Source organism: Perna viridis, chromosome 1 (genome assembly GCF_037379345.1).
Source record: "Perna viridis isolate PV_CMFRI_1.1 ecotype Kerala chromosome 1, ASM3737934v1, whole genome shotgun sequence".
Taxonomy (NCBI): Eukaryota; Metazoa; Mollusca; class Bivalvia; order Mytilida; family Mytilidae; genus Perna; species Perna viridis.
The window spans coordinates 7,391,651-7,410,604 of NC_142445.1; the positions used below are offsets into that span (position 1 = coordinate 7,391,651).

Sequence of the window (18,954 nt, forward strand, 5' to 3'; positions counted from 1 at the left end):
TGTCATATTATCAACAGTGAATCGTGTTGCATTGATAATGTTTTCTCTCTAGTGATTGACCTTTTGTCTGAGGTCCAGATATGATATTATTGTTGATTGTATTATCTTTTTCGTTTTCTTAACTTTACCAGTATTTATCATGTCTTTCTTCAGCAAAGATAATTGCTTGGTGTGTAAGACAGTTGCCATTCATGAAAATCTGTTTGTCGAAAGAAAATTATCAAGAGTTACAAAGTATATTAATTTTTTCACAGGCACATGTAGCAAGAAGATTCACTTAATTTCACTTTTATAAATATATAGATTTGGAAAAAAAACTCACAAGAACTTACTGGACAGTTGTCTCTCACAGTTGGAACTTGTTGTCTTTTTACTCTTTTTAAATTTTGTGTGACATGATATCTGAAGTGAACAAACTAAAAGATTTTAGAATTTTAGAATTATCATATATGCTATTGTTTGTTATCATACATTTTGAAGGCTTTTCTGAGTTTTGGTGATCTAGCTTCATTGGTGAATTGCTTCTTTATAAAGTTTAACTTCTGTTCACTTTGTTTTGCTGAAAACTTATTTCAACAGTCTTCAAAAAATGTCTTTTAGATACTTAATTCTCTTTCTTTTGAGAAATACTTATTATTTTCTGTCTGATACATATTGTCATTCTTTTATGACAAGGAATTGACATTGTTTGAAACTTACATAATAGCATTATTTACATGATCAGTTATGTATTACATAGAAAATGCCAGTGAAACAGCATCAGATAAAACAGAAGATGTAGAAAATAGTGAATTACAGCAAACATGGTGCATACAAAAGAGGTAAACAATTTTGACATCTTATGATATTTGTTGTAGATCATACATACATTCTATTATACACTTACAAATAACATAAACCTGCAGTCATATAAACAAAGACGGAGATGATTGTGTGTTTTAAGATAGGTACACTGTAAAATCATTTTGATGATTTCAGTAACAGCTTTGTAAATACTGATTATATCAATTAGCTAAAAATTGTATGAATAGTGTTTTCCAAATAAGTAATACATATACATGTATAAGGAAAGTCATGTTTAATACAGTAATGCATTTTAATGATATATTTTTTGCAGAACTTGATTCTGATTCAAGCAAATGATGGAACTCTTTCAGGCACTTAAATTGATGAACATTCGGACTTGCATGATTACAATGAAAATCTTGTAATTCTTAATATGATGCAAAATAATGTAAAATTTTATATTTTTCCTTTATAACTACAGATTGGGACCTTAGTTTACTCTATTTGACTACAATAGACTTAGCTTAATTTTTTTTTTCAAAGAAATTAAAATCTAAAAATCTGTGATAAATTTATGATAAATATGCTGATACCATATCACATCAGTTTCTGCATCACTTTCACTTCTCATTCTATTTTCAGTCGGAGGTTACGGAAGTGGAATAGACGTTGTAGAAGACAGTGTAGAAAATTGGTGAAGTCTCAAGTTTTTTATTGGCTTGTTATAGTCATGGTTTTCTTAAATACATGTGTTTTAACATCAGAACATTACGGACAACCTGATTGGTTGGACGAATTTCAAGGTAAGAAAACATGCAAACGAAAATAAGTTTTAAATAAACAAGGAGGCAGTTTCACCAACTTTATTCAAAATTGTAAATAGATCATAATGATAACGACTTATTGTGAAAGTACTTTAATTCATGGATACCAATTTTCGTTGATTAGGGAAGAAGTACAAGTTCTTGGATTCTTGAAATTGTGGTTTTTAGGTTTTCAGTATACAAATGATTGGGATTTCGTTGGAAACTTAATTTCATGGTTTGGTCTACCCACGAAAACCACAAAAATTGGTACCCCACGAACAATAGTACTTTCACAGTACTTTTGTGTAAAGTTTGAAGTGCAACACTGGACCACAAATATGTAATTAAACTCTAAAATAATGATTTAATCCAGTAATAACAATTTAATGTGTTTGATAAGGTGGAAGTCTGTGAAGGTGTTAGAAGCATATGAAATATAAAGTACAATTTGTATAGATTAAAAAAAAAACAGATTCTGGTTCCATATAAAGCCACTCTTATTCTCCTTTTACTCATAGAAAGTTTTTTTTTCATATTGCTCCCTAGGTAGATCGTTATTCTAGTTATGAACTTTAAAACTAAAATGTATTTTTTCTTTTTTTTCTTTTTCAGAAGTTGCCAATTTATTTTTTGTTGTGCTGTTTACATTAGAAATGTTACTCAAAATGTACAGTTTAGGCTTCCAAGGATACTTTGTGTCTTTATTTAACCGTTTTGACAGTTTAGTTGTCTTGTTTAGTATAATAGAAGCCATATTAATATTTACCAAAGTGATGCCTCCGTTGGGCGTGAGCGTGCTTCGTTGTGCTAGGTTACTTCGAGTGTTCAAAGCTACAAGGTGAGTTGTTTTTTATTTTTTTGTTTATAATAATAAATATTTTAGGAACAAATGATTGAATCTTTACATTTTACAATAAACCAGTGTGCTGAATATGAGATTTTAAGCAATTACAACTGCATAGAAAAGAGCAAATTTCATAACATATGATTAAGTATAGTGTGTTATTTTCATAAAACCCTGTCACCATGGTGTCCCAGATGATTGTCATGTAAGAAGCACTAACACAGAGAAATAAAAATACTAAAATTTGTAAATCAATATTATTTTAGATTTACCTTCCATTTTTCCATTTTAGGTACTGGGCATCTTTACGTAACTTAGTAGCATCACTGTTAAACAGTATGAGATCTATTGCCAGTTTGTTATTGTTGTTGTTCCTTTTTATTGTGATATTTGCCTTACTGGGGATGCAGTTGTTTGGAGGAAATTTTAACTTTAGTGATCAACCAAAACCTCGTAGTAACTTTGACAGTTTCTGGCAGTCCATGCTAACAGTATTTCAGGTATGCTGTGCTTCTTTTGACTCTTTGACAGACACTTAGCAAATAGTTCATGACGCTGAGGGTCATATGGCAATATATGGACCAGTTAGTCACCCCAAAAAATTAATTAACAGCCGTAAGATCATTTGAACTTGCTTGTAGATTATAGTCAATTACAGAACAATTTTTTTTTATGCTTGTTAAATCTTTTTGATATGTTTTATTTTGTTTTTAACTCCTCCCCATGGTGTTATATGTGAATAATGATTGACATGAACCTGACTATATATATTGTAGATCCTAACTGGTGAGGACTGGAATGAAGTTATGTATAATGGTATAGAATCTTATGGTGGCGTTACCAATATTGGGTTCCTTGTTTGTTTTTATTTTGTTATCCTGTTTATTTGTGGTAATTGTATCCTTTCAAATGAAGCAGTGGTATATAGTATTATTCTAGAAGGATCAAAGCATTGTATTTTAGCACAATTAATATCATAATGAAAAATGTGACCTTACTCTATGTTTTGGCATCCAATGTAAAATGAGTGCTGTATTGATTGAAAATTGAAAATTTAGTCACTTTTTTCAAAAATAAAAAAAAAAACAGTAGCTCTCTCCCCAAAAACTAACTGAATACAAAAAACAAATAGCACACACACAAACCATAACAATATAATCAAACAAAAACACCAGATTTTAGAATAGTCTGATATATTCACTAAGTTCTTTTATAAAACACTAGTTAGATTATATAAGGAATGAACCATTTGATAGGAAAAAAAGAAATCGAAATAGGGACCAAATATGATCAAAATAAAGCCCTGAGTTAAATCTTCAAGTGTTCTTGGCACAAATAATTTGATTTTTGTTATTTATGATAACCAATTCATCATCCTAATTTGCTGATGGGTGGATTGTTGTGACCTTTTGGTGGGAGAAATAAAAGTCCAAGAGTGAAATTATATCACATGATTTATATTAAAATTTAATACCTAGGATATTCAATAAATTTTTATTATGATAAATGATTGAAAAATGTAAAAAGCAATTTGATATTGAAATTATGAAATGCTTTTATTTGAGACTTTCTTTGTTACAATGTATGTTTTCCCTAACAATATGTAAGATATATTATTGAATGTGTTCTTGGCCATTGCTGTGGATAACTTGGCTGATGCTCAGAGTTTAACAGAGATTGAGGAGGAGCAGGAGGAAGAAAAAGAACGAATCAGATCTATACGAAGGTCAAAATCTAGAACACCAGATGGAGAGAAAGATGTGGTAAGTTTAGTACAAGAATAATGAACAGGAGCTGTCATAAAAAACTTGTTAACTTTAAAAGTGTTAAAAAAAATTCCCCTCATGAATAAGTGGACATTAGGATCTCGAAAGTTTGTTCAAAATCAAATCACTAGCATGACATACAGGTAGTTGATTTCAAATTTTTAGATTTGTGAGAGTTTGGTATGTTCAAAGTATCAAGAATGAAGCTAATTAAGTTTGATTTTAATTCTGTTAAGATAATTATAATTATTTGTGCTATTTCTAAGTTATTGAATTAAAAACTCTCAACTTGCAGCCACAAGAAGAAGATGAGGGCGTGGGAGGTATGAATGAGGAGGGTACTGCTGATAATGAAGAGGTAGATAGGCTGTCACGGAAACCAAGTGCAAGATCTTCAAGGTCATACAGGTATAAATATGTGTTAGAAATAAGAAACCATGATAAAATCTATTCTAAGTTTGTATCATTCAACTTTGTTCACATCTATTCCTTTGAAGTATAGCAATGTTATCCTCAACATATGGGCTAACAAAATAAAGATTTGTTGATGATTTGAATGTATTGTCAAATTTAATATGAATTTGATTAATATATGAATTTTGCTTGGCCTTTGCAGGAAAGATGACAGTCCTGAGCCACATAGAGTGAGGTTGGATATTGAGAAGGGTGATAGTTCACCTGGCGAGTATCGTGACAGCCATCAAATACCCATAGAGGGTAATGGTAAACTCATCTTCTATATTACTCCACAGGCACACAATAACACACTTTTTTTACAGAATACAAAATTTTATTATGGAAAAATGATTGATCAATCAAACCAAATGCACTACAAAAATCGTTCTTTAAATATCTTACATTTAAAAAACAGACATGTTTGGTTCTTTTGTCTCTGTGTTATCATCTACCATTATATTTCAGAAGAAGATGATGAAAATCAAAATGAGGCTGAGGATGAAGATGAGTCTGTGATGGAGGAAGAGGAATCCCATCATTCAACAGCCAGACCTCGTCGCATCACTGAAATACCCAACGAAAAAATCAAAAAAATTCCAGAAGCTAATGCATTGTTCATATTCTCAAAAACAAACAAGTAAGTTAGACAAAATATACTAAGTTTATACTTAGAGTAGTTAATACTGGTGATCTCAGCATTACATTTTTTCATTGATAAACATTTATAGGTATTTCTAGAGCTGTTAAGTTTACTAATTTACTCGCCTGAATATAGCTGAAATATTGCTGCTCGGGTGTTCAACCCCAATAAACAAACAAACAAAAGTTTACTAATTTGACATTATTGAATAGTTATATTAAAATGTTAGATTTAGAAAAGTTTAGTTCAGAAATGCTAAATCAATTTAAATCAAGGCAAATTCTGACCTCACTCAAAGAGTGGGTTGTATACTTGATTTACCTTATCTTTCTATCTGTCTGTCATTCTGTTCATCTGAATTTAATTGCAATTTTCTCAACTTGGAAGGGATGGATTGATTTTAAATTTGGTATGTGGCTTTATATAGATGAGGCATACCTTGTAAACAATTTATTCTGTTTTGTGGAACTTTACTAATTTTCTGTATATAGAACAAATGGGAACTTGGGACAATTTTGGTTGTGCTAGGTATATCCCCAGATATAGATTTGACAACTAACGTATGCTTTTGATGTTTCAGATTCCGTATTATATGCCATAAGATATGTAACCATCCATACTTCAGTAATGTTGTATTAGCCTGTATTATCATCAGTAGTGGTATGCTTGCTGCTGAGGATCCTCTAGATGTTGACAAAAATAGAAATAAAGTAAGTAAAAGTTCACAGGATATGTTCACATGTTTTGGTACCTTTGTTTTGCATTGAGCAAAAGATGATCTTGTTCCTGTTGTCTTTCCTTTACTATATCCAGTCTGATGATGGAAACATAAACTTTGTTGTTTTTGTCAGTTGACATTTTTTTTTACTTTGCCTCAAATCTTATTGCCCATTTCAGATCAGATTTATTATAGATATGTTATTTTTAGAACAGAGATTTTCATTTCATTGTAATAACTTCTTTAAGGTTACATAGTCATTTACCTTAGAATTTTTTTCTTAATAAATTAAATCGATATTTATTTCAGATTTTATACAAATTTGACATTTTCTTCACATCAATCTTCACCATTGAAATCCTTATCAAGGTAGGTATATTGAACTATTAACTCAACATGGATTTCTTATCAAAAAAATATGTTTAAAAAAAAAATATAAAAACAAGAAAAACATAAAATGCTCAGGATGTAAGAATAAATTGTAAATAAAAATCCTATTGTACTATATATTTTCTATAGGACATTGTATGTAAAAAGAGCTTTATTGTGATTTATTTGAACAAAATCATATTCTTCGATATTGGTCCTAATCTTATGCTTCTGTATGTCTTAAAACATATGCAAACATATGTTGACATTTTCCTTATGTAAACTGTAATATATTATGACCAAAAGTTTTTTTTTATTATTCTACTTATCTTTGATGCATGCTGATCAACAGTTTTATTTAATGTCTTTTCTCTCTATTTGCAGATAATCACATATGGCTTAATACTCCACAAAGGATCATTTTGTCGTAGTTTTTTCAACATATTGGATTTGATAGTTGTAGCTGTTTCATTAGTTTCATTTATATTTAGGTAGGTAATAGGTTCTCCATTGATATTAAGGAGGTAGGAGAAGGGACATAACTCATACAAATCATTGGAACGTTTGTATTCGGCATTTTACATTAATCTCATTCAGCATCGAAGTAACTTTGACTATTTTCATTCTGTTTCAAATAAAGCTTGATAGGCTTTGAATTTGATATAAACATGTTGCTGATTTCAAGAGTTTTTTTCCTTACCCTAGGTCTCCCTCTTTAAGTAGAAATTGGTAAATCTGCCATTACAGTTTTTAGATCTTTGAAAGAAAAGGAAATTGAGCATATGAAAAGTCACTTAAGAGCTTAAAAATAAGTAAGCTGCTATTATAAAATAATGTAATAGCAAGTTCATTACCTTCATTAATGTTTGTTACCTACATTTTCATTGGAAGAAACAAACATGATGTAACTGACTATTTTTAAATAATATGTAAAGGAATAATAATTATATTTTTCAGTAATAATGCCATATCCGTTGTGAAGATTCTTAGGGTGCTTAGAGTGTTAAGGCCTCTCAGAGCCATTAACAGGGCCAAAGGGCTCAAAGTAAGTATTCATTACACTGACCACATGCCTTATGTCTTAATTTTGTACTATATTGGTTTAAGTAAACCTGACTTTTAAAAAAAAAATTGTATGTTGATATTGATAGTGTAACAAGGATGCCAAAAAAAGAGAAATGTATTAAATTTTTTATACTTGACTACTTTCTAAAATGTAAGCTCATTAGGTTTGACATGAAGAGCTGTTTGTTATTTATAATTTTTAGTGTGACTGTGATCTTCTGGTTTGATGAATTAGATAGAATTTGAAACCAGTTTGGGTATCTCAACCACATCACTGTGTTCAACATCTTGTTTTTGACTAAGTTATTAGGTGTGTAATAATGACAGTTACTAATGGAGAAAATAATCTTGATATTTTAGCATGTTGTACAGTGTGTGATTGTTGCTGTTAAAACCATCTACAATATCATGTTGGTGACATTCCTCCTGACATTCATGTTCTCTGTCATAGGTGTACAGTTGTTCAAGGTGAGTCTCAGTTTGAGAGTAATATGCTTGATAAAAAAATCTGTTATCCAGTGAGAGAATATCATTACAGTGGCTTATATATTTATTGTAAATGTTCACAAGTTTTGGAATTTATCTTCTCAAAAATTCAATGTCACATTGTAAAATGTCAATTTGTAGTAAAGATAAAAATGGGTTACTTGTAATAAATTCTGTTTAATATTCAGGCAAATAGAGTTTTTTTTTCTATTAAATTCCTTTTTATTAATACAATGGATACAAAGGAACACATAGCTGTTAATAACATTGATTGGATATGAGGACACTTAGAATTTTAGAAGTCTTGGCTTCCTACAGTTAACATACAATTCACACTCAGTAAGATCATATTTTGTATCAAAACAAACTGTTTTATCTTTTTCAGGGCAAATTTCATGCATGTACAGACAAATCAAAACTAATACAGTCTGAATGTCAGTAAGTAGACTTTATTATGTAAGAAACTGCTTCAAATTACACAATGTGCAATTCTACTGAAATATTTTTGGAATTCAATTTGTTTGATTAATTTTAATATATACTACAAAAAATATTTTAGAATACCCTTAATTATTTTTAACTCAAAACACTTTTAAAAAAAAAGTATATATTTCATTTATACTTATGTCTCAAAGAACTACTAATTTCAAGTTAAAAGTTAAATGCAGTTTTCAGAAGACAAAGTCGGGAGTTTTGAAGTACTCATATATATCCGCTACAATGCATTTTAATTTTCTAGGGGTAAATTTCTGGACTTCCCTGATGGTACAGAAGGAAAAGCCAAACTTCGAGACAGAGAATGGTCAAATCAGGACCTGAATTTTGACAATGTTCATTCAGCTATGTTAACCCTGTTTACAGTTGCAACATTTGAAGGATGGCCATCGTAAGTTGGATAGATAATTAGCTAGTTTTTATATCCCTTGCTAACTAAGTTTTGAAGGTTATATAAGAATGACCTTGTAAACACCACTTCTCCTTAATGGCCTAGTGGATTTTGAGAAAATTTCATAGGAAGGTTCAACTCCATCTGGTTTGGTTTGTTTTTCTGTTAACATATTTTGAATATGAACCAATGAAATTTATGAATAGTCATTGTTTGTAATTTTTTACTTTATTTTGTAATTTTTGAAAATAAGTCTTAATATTAATTGTTTCTCAGATGGTTGCCTTTATTCAGAACATTTTAATTTTAGACAAGTTTATTGGAATATTTAAGATACTTATTTAAAAAAAAAGAAGAGGTGATTTTAACAGAACCAAAATTAATCTATTTCAGGTTGCTGTATACATCCATAGATTCACAAGAAGAAGATATTGGTCCAAAACACAACTTCCGTCCAGTAGTGGCTGTTTTCTACTTTATCTATATTATCGTCATCGCTTTCTTTATGGTCAACATCTTCGTAGGTTTTGTTATCGTTACATTTCAGAACGAAGGAGAGCAAGAATACAAAAATTGTGAACTTGACAAAAATCAGGTAAATAATGTGTGTTTTGTCTCCAATACTCCAAAGAATTCCAATATCAGACACTGTCATATCATGCAGCTATTGGACAAATTTCTTGCTTTTGGCTGATGGTGGATCAGGGAACTCAAATTTATAGTGAAAGATTGACTTGTTTCTACTTGTTGCTCAGTTTGTGAATAATCTTTCATTAGTTACATGTACAATATAATGATTACCACTACTTTCAATAAAATATTCATATGTTATTTAGTTTAAATTCAAAAGTCGACTCATTTTTTTAATAAATTATAATATATTTTTTTAGCGTAAATGTATAGAGTTTGCATTAAAGGCCAGACCTATGAAGCGATATATACCAAAGGCTCGTTGGCAGTATAAGATATGGTGGTTTGTCACCTCTAAAGCATTTGAGTATGGAATATTCACACTTATTATGTTAAATACAGTTATCTTAGCTTTACGGGTGAGTAGTAGCTTTCCTTTTTTAGTATTTGTGTACAATTTATTGAATCCTTAAAAATAATTGGCTTAGCCTGATGATACTGTATCCCTAAGTATTTTTATAATTGTATGTGCTAATTGTATAATGAATAGTGACACACGGGAACATGTGTACATTTTGTTAACTGCTATTTATTTGTCTTTTCAGATGCCTACTTTTTACTCTAGTTCCTACATTGTATCAGAGATAAACCTCACTTCACTGAACCCTAAAAAAACACCTAGCTAAAACAAACACTTTTTAGAAACGTATTTTGACCTTAGTGAACCTATCTCATGTTATATACTTACAAATTCTACGGACCAAAATGAGAGGGGTTTGGTTAAGAGGGTCTCAATGTTATAAATTCTAACCTACAAATTAAATACATAGATTTCACCTATTCTTAAACAGAAAAGTTCTTCTGTAAATTTGTCTATTTCTGATTCTTGTTAGTGACAATAAGCTGCCAGTTAATGTTTATAATGATTATATTTCAGTACCATGGTCAGTCAGATCCTTACTCTAAAGCATTAGACTACCTGAATATGATCTTCACAGGTGTATTTACTGTAGAGTTTATACTCAAACTCATGGCATTTAGATTCAAGGTATGTGTTAAATCCTGTTTTTTCTTTCATGGTTGGTGTATCAAACGTATCCTTTTCCTGTGGAAAATAATGTAAACTGATGGGCCATCTTCTTATTGCATTTAGATATTGACCCGATGTAACTACTCAAGATAAAAAAATAAAGACATAAGATTATTTTTTACAATCAAATGAACTTTTACTTTTGTCTGTCTAATTCTTTTTTTTCAGATTTAACAAAGTCATAATAGAGAACACTGAACATGCTAACCAGTGTTTGCATAAAAATTTTATTTTTTTCATTTAATTTTTTCAAGTTTTGCTTACTTTTAATTTTTTTGCTTTTTTTGGTTGATTTCAACATCATGTTTATTTTTTAGACTTGGTTTAATCAAATTAAGGCTGAAAACTGGAAGCTGGAAATTTTCAAATCATTGTTAGAATTGTTTATTTAATTATGTTGATATATTTTTAAGAATTACTTTGGAGACCCCTGGAATGTTTTTGATTTCATCATAGTCCTTGGGAGTTATATCGATATTATCTTCACAGAATTCAATGTAAGTATTTGAGTGATGTTGAATTTTAGTCAAAATATTAACGTAGATGAATTTAATATCTTTTTCAAGAACTACTTTGGAGATCCATGGAATGTATTTGATTTCATCATAGTCCTAGGAAGTTTTATTGATATAATCTACACGGAAGTTAATGTAAGTATTTTAGTGACCCTGATTGTCTTTATTTGATGCACATCATACAAAAATTCATCCTGCACATAAATTATTTTTGGTCTCTCCTGAGTTGCTCCTCCTAAATTATCTACCATGTTGGTAATGATTACTGGTGCATTCTAAAATTTCAAACCCAATTTTTGTTTCTATTATTTGCTGAGTGTATTATATTTGATGTCAGCTTTCACAATTAGTACTGAAGATCTAAAATCATAATATATCTCTGGTTCTTGGGTTTCTATCTCATCTTTACATTGTTTACTTAACTAATATACACCTCATTAGAAAATAAGTAATTATGTCACAAGTAGTGTCTCATATTTTCTAACACATACTGAAGAACCAAAGTATTTAGAACACAAGAACTAATTTATAGACATAAGTGGTAAAAGCACCATCACTTTAGGAATGTAGATTGATACTTTGAAAATCATGAAAATGCTGACATCAATTTGTTATTTAAAACTATTAAGTTTGACAGAAATTGACATGACTTGATTTATATATTTAGAGCTCAGAGGTAAGTTACTGCATTAATATTTCTATCTTATAATGAGTCCACTAACTTAATGAATGATAGAATATTAGCTGCGTTTATAACCTAGCAAAAATTACATTTTATTCTTAGTAGTTGGGCTTCTAACTGCAATCTCTCGCTTTTCTATCAATGTCGTGTATTAACCAATTTGATGTGAGGGATGGTTTTTTTTCTAATATTTTAATTTTTTATGGTTTAGTGCAAAATGAAATTCATTTTACTGTAAAGTAGCATTTTCATTTTTTTTTCCTGTGAGACATGCAAAAAGTGATTAAAAATTAATTATTGAGAGTTAACCATACACCTGAACTTTGAACTTTGACCTGAATCTAATAATCATGCCTTGTATTTAGACCCATAAGGTAAGTCTTATCATTGGTGGTGATATTTTTTTTTATGAATCACTAACATTTTCCTTTTTTTTAATTGGTAGATATTTTAGCTGTATTCTTTCTTTTTAAACTCTTCAGTTTGGCTTTCTACTTAATTACAGCATTAAAATCACCATTTGCTACTTTGGTTTTGCTATTGGTCGACCCTTGCTTTCAAAACTATGTAAAAACTAGCAGGGAAGGAAAATGCAAAAAGTTCAAAAGAAAAATGCATCTTTTCAATAATAATGCTGAAGAAAATGGCAAATTTATTAATGAGTGCATGGTAGTATAATTTCCTATTTTGTGCTTGTATGCAAAAATTGTGTGCAAAGATGTGAAGTGCTGTTAAAGTTTGAAAAAAAAACATATCCTTGATTAAATATGGATAATTGTGTCAACCTTAATTCTAAGTATACAGCTATACCTAAAAGAATGATACTTAACTATATTGAAAATTAAATGGTTGCTATGTATATAAATAAGGTTGCTATCAGTTTTATTAAGGTCTCTATGTTATAATCAGTAAGGAGGCATGATGCTATGTAAATAAATCTTAGTGAATGGTAAATAGTTGCATGTTTGAAGTCAAACTATAAGATGATAAAATGTAGATTTTGACTAGGTTTTTTTAAACCACATTTTTATGCTTATTTCTTGAAGGCAGCTGCACTTTATTGTAAAATAGCTGATAGAGGGTGTTGTGTTTTTTTTAGACTTTTTTTCTATGTCATACCCATCATATTTGTACATATTTATAGTTTTCCATTTTTCAGGCTTGCCACTTCTTGTAAATTAATCCCTCAAAGATGTTGTTATTAGAATTTTTTGTGTGACTAAAAACAATCCTTCATGGTTTTTTTTATCCAGTTCAGTTTTTTTAACAAACAAAAATCCTAAAAACATTTATAAGGTAAACCACAGTACTTAGGACCATCAAATACAGGTCAGGTTTATGTTTTCATTTTATTTTGCATTTACTGCTTGGATATTATAGCCCTTGCCCTTTTTTACCATTTCAAAAAATGTGGAATGCGGGGACATCTTTGAATACCAGATCGACTAGTTTTCAAAACAAGTCAGTCTAGTGTGGTATGGTTACAAATCAGTCTAGTATGGTTACTTATTTGAGAGATTGAATAATAAGAAGGAGGTTAGAATTTATATTATGCTTTATAGATACTTAGAACATTCTAAGAATAAGAATCATAATAAAACCTAAATGTTTTATAGATTGTTAATGCTACTTACTTATTGACATTATCGTGTTTATATTCCTTCTTTGTTAAGCTCTGTCATACCTATTTCACAGAGCAATATTTGGGACATCTTGCATATTTAAAGAGCAAATATATTATGCAACAAGTTTATTTTGTATTTCTATTTGTTTTAAAATTGACATAGATCTGTAAATAACAAATTTACAAAACTGAAAAGTCCCTTTCTAAGGGAGATAAATCTGTGGGAGAGAAAGTGTAATAGAATTTTTTTTAAGAATCTGAAAGCATGTTGGATATAAATTCTTGTTTAACAATTCATTTAAAAAAATGTATTATTGACCATTATTTTTAATTGTACTGGCAATTAATGAAATTTCATTATATTCACAGACATCAATGACCTAAAAGTTCTGTTACCTATTACATTGTAATTTTTAGAATAGTTTTGTGCATTACCATCTTATAGAAAAAATTAGGAACATACACCAAATAAAACATGGATCGATTTCAAGTTGCTTTTTATAGATGGGGCATACATTGTAAACAAGTTTTTGGTGACTGTTTGATATTAACTTCTGTTTCATTGGAATCTCCTAAGTATGCCATATGAATGGATGATTTCCTAGCATGACAATGTGTTCAACTGTCATTGTTTCTGCAATACTCCAACAAAGGATCGTTTTTAATTTGTGCTTTTATAAGATGTGTATACATGTCACAAATTAATGACATTTAACTGAGTGTTTACATGTAAGAGACAAATTGTAACATTTTTTTTTTTGTAATTTTTCATTTAATAGTTTACTGTGTGGTACATGTGTGGCATGATTAGTAATTTAATGCTTTCTTTTCCGTTACTCGTAGTTTGATAAAGTACTGTTTTTTTTGTTTTTTTTTTATTTCTAATCTGAATAAAAAAATTAAATGATTTCATGAATCTCATAAAAGCAATTTGCTAGGGAAAGAGAGTAAACTTGTGATTGCTACAGGCGGAAAACATATTGGAACATATGATAGCAACTGTTTGATTTTTTTTTTTTTGGGGGGGGGGGAGGCTGTGTAAAAAAATTTTCTGGGAAATAATTTGACTTATTACTGTAAAGAAAAAAAAATGACCAAAAAATATTAACAAATAAATAAAATTGTTGCCTAATTTAAAACATGAAAAAAGTAGTGAAATATCAAAATTAAGAAGAAATTTTTTCAGTAGTTGGTGTAAAAATTAATTTGTTTTTGATTGGCCCTGGAAAAAATTGCAAATTATTTTTGCAAAAGGTAAAGAATAAGTTTGTCTCAGAAAAAAATAATCATAACGGCCAAGCCCACCCCAGAAAATGAAACAGTTGCTGCTTTAGCAGTTACAATAATATTTATATGTGAGGAACTGTACTGTATTTTAGAACTTTTCCTGCAGAATTAACCTCTATGGTAAAACCCTTGTAAAGTTGAATGATGGCTTTTTGGTTAGGACAAATATTAATTTTCTACAAGTTGAACACATCTTAGGACTATATCTTTGAGTTTCATTGAGATGGTGTGACTAGATATATGATATTCTCATTACTTCTATATGTCTTTAGGGTAAAATCTGTCTAACTACCTGCTCATTTAAAGAGACACAATTCACTTTCCAGTAATGGTCATGTACCAATGTATCATGGAATAGAATTGATTTAGTTACCATTACCTTGTGCTATGTCTATGGTAGCTAACTGGTCTACGATCAAGGATATATAGATTTCCTATTTTTTTCATAAGTAGTTTAAATTTATTTAATAGAAAGTTCAAATTTCTAACTTAGATGTTCAGTTAGCTACATAAGGCAGTACATCAGGTAATGATAATTCTAACAACGAACAACCAACTCTATCCCTCAGGAGTTCACTGTTTAATCTCAATAATTTGTTACTAGAAATAAACCTATTTGGGTTGCTGAGTTGTCTTTTGTTTTCACATATTTCCTTGCTGATGTTTTTAAGCATTTTGAATGTTTTTTTTTATATATCTTTATTTTATGGCATGCTATACAAAGGCATGTTTAATTGTGGTTCTTCTTTCATAGAACAGTATGAAGTTAGTACATGTAAATGCATATTTTTGCATGATTTACCCTAGGAGCTGAGCTATGGCTCCTGAGTTCCACTGAGAATGGGTTTGTCACTGTTCCTTCAGTGTGTCATGTTTTTTTTTTATATTTAATGCATTTTTACAATTTTTTCCTTGTTTTTGCAAATAAAGAGGGCAAATAAGGTTTGTGACTAACTGTATCAATGTTTAAACAAGTCATATGACTTGTTAATTCTCCCAGCATGCATCCCATAATATCTCGATTCAAGCTCTGAAATATCAGATATTTGGCTAATGTTTCACTATTGCAAAATTTTAATTTTTGTTTCAGAGCTTGAAAAGTAAACTGCTTGTTACTGTTTAGCATGACTGCCTGCTCTGACTCTTCTCTGTCTGTATGCCTGTCTGTCTATCTGTCTTCATACTCTAATGTAGTGCATATTAAAGATATCTGAATACTAACTGGTATAGAATTAGGGCAAATGAAGAAAATTGGGCAAGTGTTATACTAAAATTATATGCAAGACTTTTAAAAAGATACTAGTAGTTTTATAAAATCTTATATATGTTAAGTCTATGAAATGACATCTAAGGTTTACTGTTATCATTTCATGTGAAAAATAATACTAATGAATTATAGGCTTGGTCTTGTGTATAATGCTCTGAAGAATTATTGTTGATACTTTCTAGTTATTATTTGTCTGTTTTTAATTGTTGAAAGACTATTTAATATATCTGTTAAGTAACAGTAGAATAATCCCAGTTGATTTTGTTTGGTAGGTACATAAGCCTAAACAATTAGACTTATTTGATCCCATTGAGGTTGATCATAGTACAAGTTAACAGTGTCAGTACAGTTTTTATATAAGTGATATATTGATGTTGATATGAAAACCTAGCTTTATTTCTTTAGCCTGTTGAGGTAAAAAAAAATACACTGAACTTATATTGTGTATCTCAGTAATTGCTATACATTGTAATGAAAATGTTTAGAAAAACTGTGAAAGTACTTTATTCGTTGGGTTTCAGTTATCATGGTTTGGTGAAATTTTTGGGTTGAAATTTCAATCTTTCTGCAGACCAATGGTCAGTTATTTCAGACTCATTTGTATGACATTGATTGTATAAGTAATTCTACTTCATTACCTTTCCTTACATATGAAAGTTTACATTTTGTCCAAAACTTGAAATTTTAGTTTTGACCAACCCATGATTACAATTTGCTATCCCAAGAACAGTACTGCTTTCACTATACATGTACATCAGTCCTGTAGCCAGCAAGGGTTTTTGGAGAACATATGTTACTCTTGACGAAAATTCAGAATTGAAAGGGTTGTCCCTAGTGTGTTTGGAAATGATTCCAATAGATTAGATGGAGTTTCCTGACTAGTGATCTCTTACACCTCCTGGCTAAAGCTCTGAACCTCTGTAATATGATATATGTTGTATATAGTCATACCAGGATATTGCACTGAGTATCAATGTACATATCCACCTTGTCTCAGGAAAACAACAAAATTTTTGGAAATCTAACAATATTTTCCCAATATTATTTTATCATTTTGACAGACAGAATCTACTGTACATTGACAAACAGTGGTATTACAGCCTTATCAGTTAGTTTGCAGCTTGATTTATTTCATTTGCAAAAATACCACAGCCAAGTAGAAATGCAAACATTTATTAAAGTATTATTTTTTAGTTTACACAGTTAAAAATAGCTTAGATATGTTGTATGCTATAATAAATGTTGTAGCACTGTAAATATATATATGGGATAATCTAAAGGAAACAATTACAATGTCAATAATAAAAATTGCAAAAAATCAAGAAGTTCATATGCATCCCTCACTTAGAAATAACACCAATTTTAGTCAATAGTTTGCTGTAAAATGAATATTTGTGACTCCAATGTGATACATGTATAAACTTTTCTATTCATTGCACCTTTGGGAAAAATAAGACCAATATTTCCTTAAATAATGATTGTTGCTTGCTGTACTTGTATTAGATAATGGTATTTTATTGGTTACTAGGTTTTTTGTTGAATTATACCTTTACAATGTACAGCTGATGGGGGACAAGACTTTTGTGGTATCTTTGATGTTATTATCTAATTAGGTATATTGCTTAGATGGACAGAATCATTATAACATATTGAATAGGCTGTTGAAAAATGTTTTATTAAATAACAGTACATGTTTTTACAATTTTAGTTTCTATATGTAACACATCATGGTATATCATCACAATTTTTATTTGTATTTTTAACATGAATGTTAATATTTTTTAGCCTGGACAGGGTATTATCAGTATCAACTTCTTCCGATTGTTCCGTGTGATGAGATTGGTGAAGTTGTTAAGTCGAGGCGAGGGTATCCGGACACTTCTTTGGACGTTTATCAAGTCATTTCAGGCTCTTCCTTATGTAGCACTGCTGATTGTCATGTTGTTTTTCATCTATGCAGTAATTGGCATGCAGGTCAGTACTCAGTTAACCTTCCAATTCTTGCATCAATTCTTGTATTAGCTGATATTGTCCCTCTCCTAAACACAGGTGTTAACTGAATACATCATTCATTTGTTTATTAAAAAAAAATCCTGCTTCAACAAATAAAAGATATAATATTTTATAGATTTGCATTGATTTTAGACCTTTGAACTCAAATTGTATCATTTCTTACAGCTGTTTGGGAAGATCTCCATTCATAATGGTGGACAGATTCATAGAAACAACAATTTCCAAACTTTTCTCTTGGCTGTTCTTGTTCTCTTCAGGTAAGTTCAATTATCTGACAAGAAAAAAAACTTTAAGTTAGGAAATACAGCAATGAGTTTTATTTAATGGTAAAGTTCTATTTTAGGGTATAAATTCTATTAGTGATGCCCTCATTTTGTTGCACATGTGAAGATGTAATATTTTTTTGAAGGATTTTCTTTTTTTTTCTTTTTATCAGATATAAAAATGGGAAAAATTGAATTGTATTTGAAAATTTGCTGTTATCATTCTTGATCTGATGGTCTCTTAAAATTGTTCTCTGGGTCAGCTGATGCATTGATAGTAAACTCAATTTGTGACCATCAAATCTACAATCTCCTTTTAAGGTACAGTTAACAGTTACAAGGAAGATTTATTTCATAAGCAAGAATTTAATTGATTTATTTTATGTTAACAGGTCAGCTACAGGAGAAGCATGGCAGGATGTAATGTTATCCTGTTTAGACAAACCAGATGCGTTTTGTCAGGATATAGTAGGCAAAGTAAATGGAACCACTGCCCCACCAACTTTATGTGGAAACGACTTTGCTTACTTTTATTTCATATCCTTCTACATCCTGTGTTCTTTTCTGGTGAGTGAGTATGAGAGAGTAATCAAGGGAACCAAGGTTATAGCGGTAATCAAAAGAATATATTCCAGGGACAAAGACCAGACATTGAAAACAGACATACACAACAAAGAACATAAAGCAAATAAAATCATACATACAAAGTAACAAAAGCAAATGAGCAACTCTGACTCCACTAAAAACTGGCAGCATGGACC

General features: G+C 30.0%; 1 protein-coding gene across 11 annotated transcripts in view; it reads left to right on the top strand.

Moving 5' to 3' along the window:
• LOC148627044 (muscle calcium channel subunit alpha-1-like) overlaps positions 1 to 18,954 on the top strand; it is a 116,804-nt gene that overhangs the window by 79,602 nt on the left and 18,248 nt on the right. For 7 of the 11 annotated variants that reach the window (XM_088566193.1, XM_088566125.1, XM_088566185.1 and 4 more), the window contains exons 10-32: positions 740 to 821; positions 1,429 to 1,589; positions 2,205 to 2,430; positions 2,729 to 2,936; positions 3,213 to 3,333; positions 4,045 to 4,199; positions 4,498 to 4,610; positions 4,819 to 4,925; positions 5,124 to 5,295; positions 5,879 to 6,008; positions 6,326 to 6,385; positions 6,770 to 6,876; positions 7,343 to 7,430; positions 7,811 to 7,918; positions 8,322 to 8,374; positions 8,676 to 8,822; positions 9,216 to 9,417; positions 9,713 to 9,871; positions 10,390 to 10,500; positions 11,109 to 11,192; positions 17,703 to 17,891; positions 18,096 to 18,187; positions 18,586 to 18,760. In XM_088566193.1, the coding sequence (XP_088422319.1) occupies positions 740 to 821; positions 1,429 to 1,589; positions 2,205 to 2,430; positions 2,729 to 2,936; positions 3,213 to 3,333; positions 4,045 to 4,199; positions 4,498 to 4,610; positions 4,819 to 4,925; positions 5,124 to 5,295; positions 5,879 to 6,008; positions 6,326 to 6,385; positions 6,770 to 6,876; positions 7,343 to 7,430; positions 7,811 to 7,918; positions 8,322 to 8,374; positions 8,676 to 8,822; positions 9,216 to 9,417; positions 9,713 to 9,871; positions 10,390 to 10,500; positions 11,109 to 11,192; positions 17,703 to 17,891; positions 18,096 to 18,187; positions 18,586 to 18,760 (3,050 nt within the window). The remainder of the gene's footprint in view (positions 1 to 739; positions 822 to 1,428; positions 1,590 to 2,204; positions 2,431 to 2,728; positions 2,937 to 3,212; positions 3,334 to 4,044; positions 4,200 to 4,497; positions 4,611 to 4,818; positions 4,926 to 5,123; positions 5,296 to 5,878; positions 6,009 to 6,325; positions 6,386 to 6,769; positions 6,877 to 7,342; positions 7,431 to 7,810; positions 7,919 to 8,321; positions 8,375 to 8,675; positions 8,823 to 9,215; positions 9,418 to 9,712; positions 9,872 to 10,389; positions 10,501 to 11,108; positions 11,193 to 17,702; positions 17,892 to 18,095; positions 18,188 to 18,585; positions 18,761 to 18,954) is intronic. The other 4 variants (XM_088566146.1, XM_088566178.1, XM_088566156.1 and 1 more) reach the window with 3 other exon arrangements.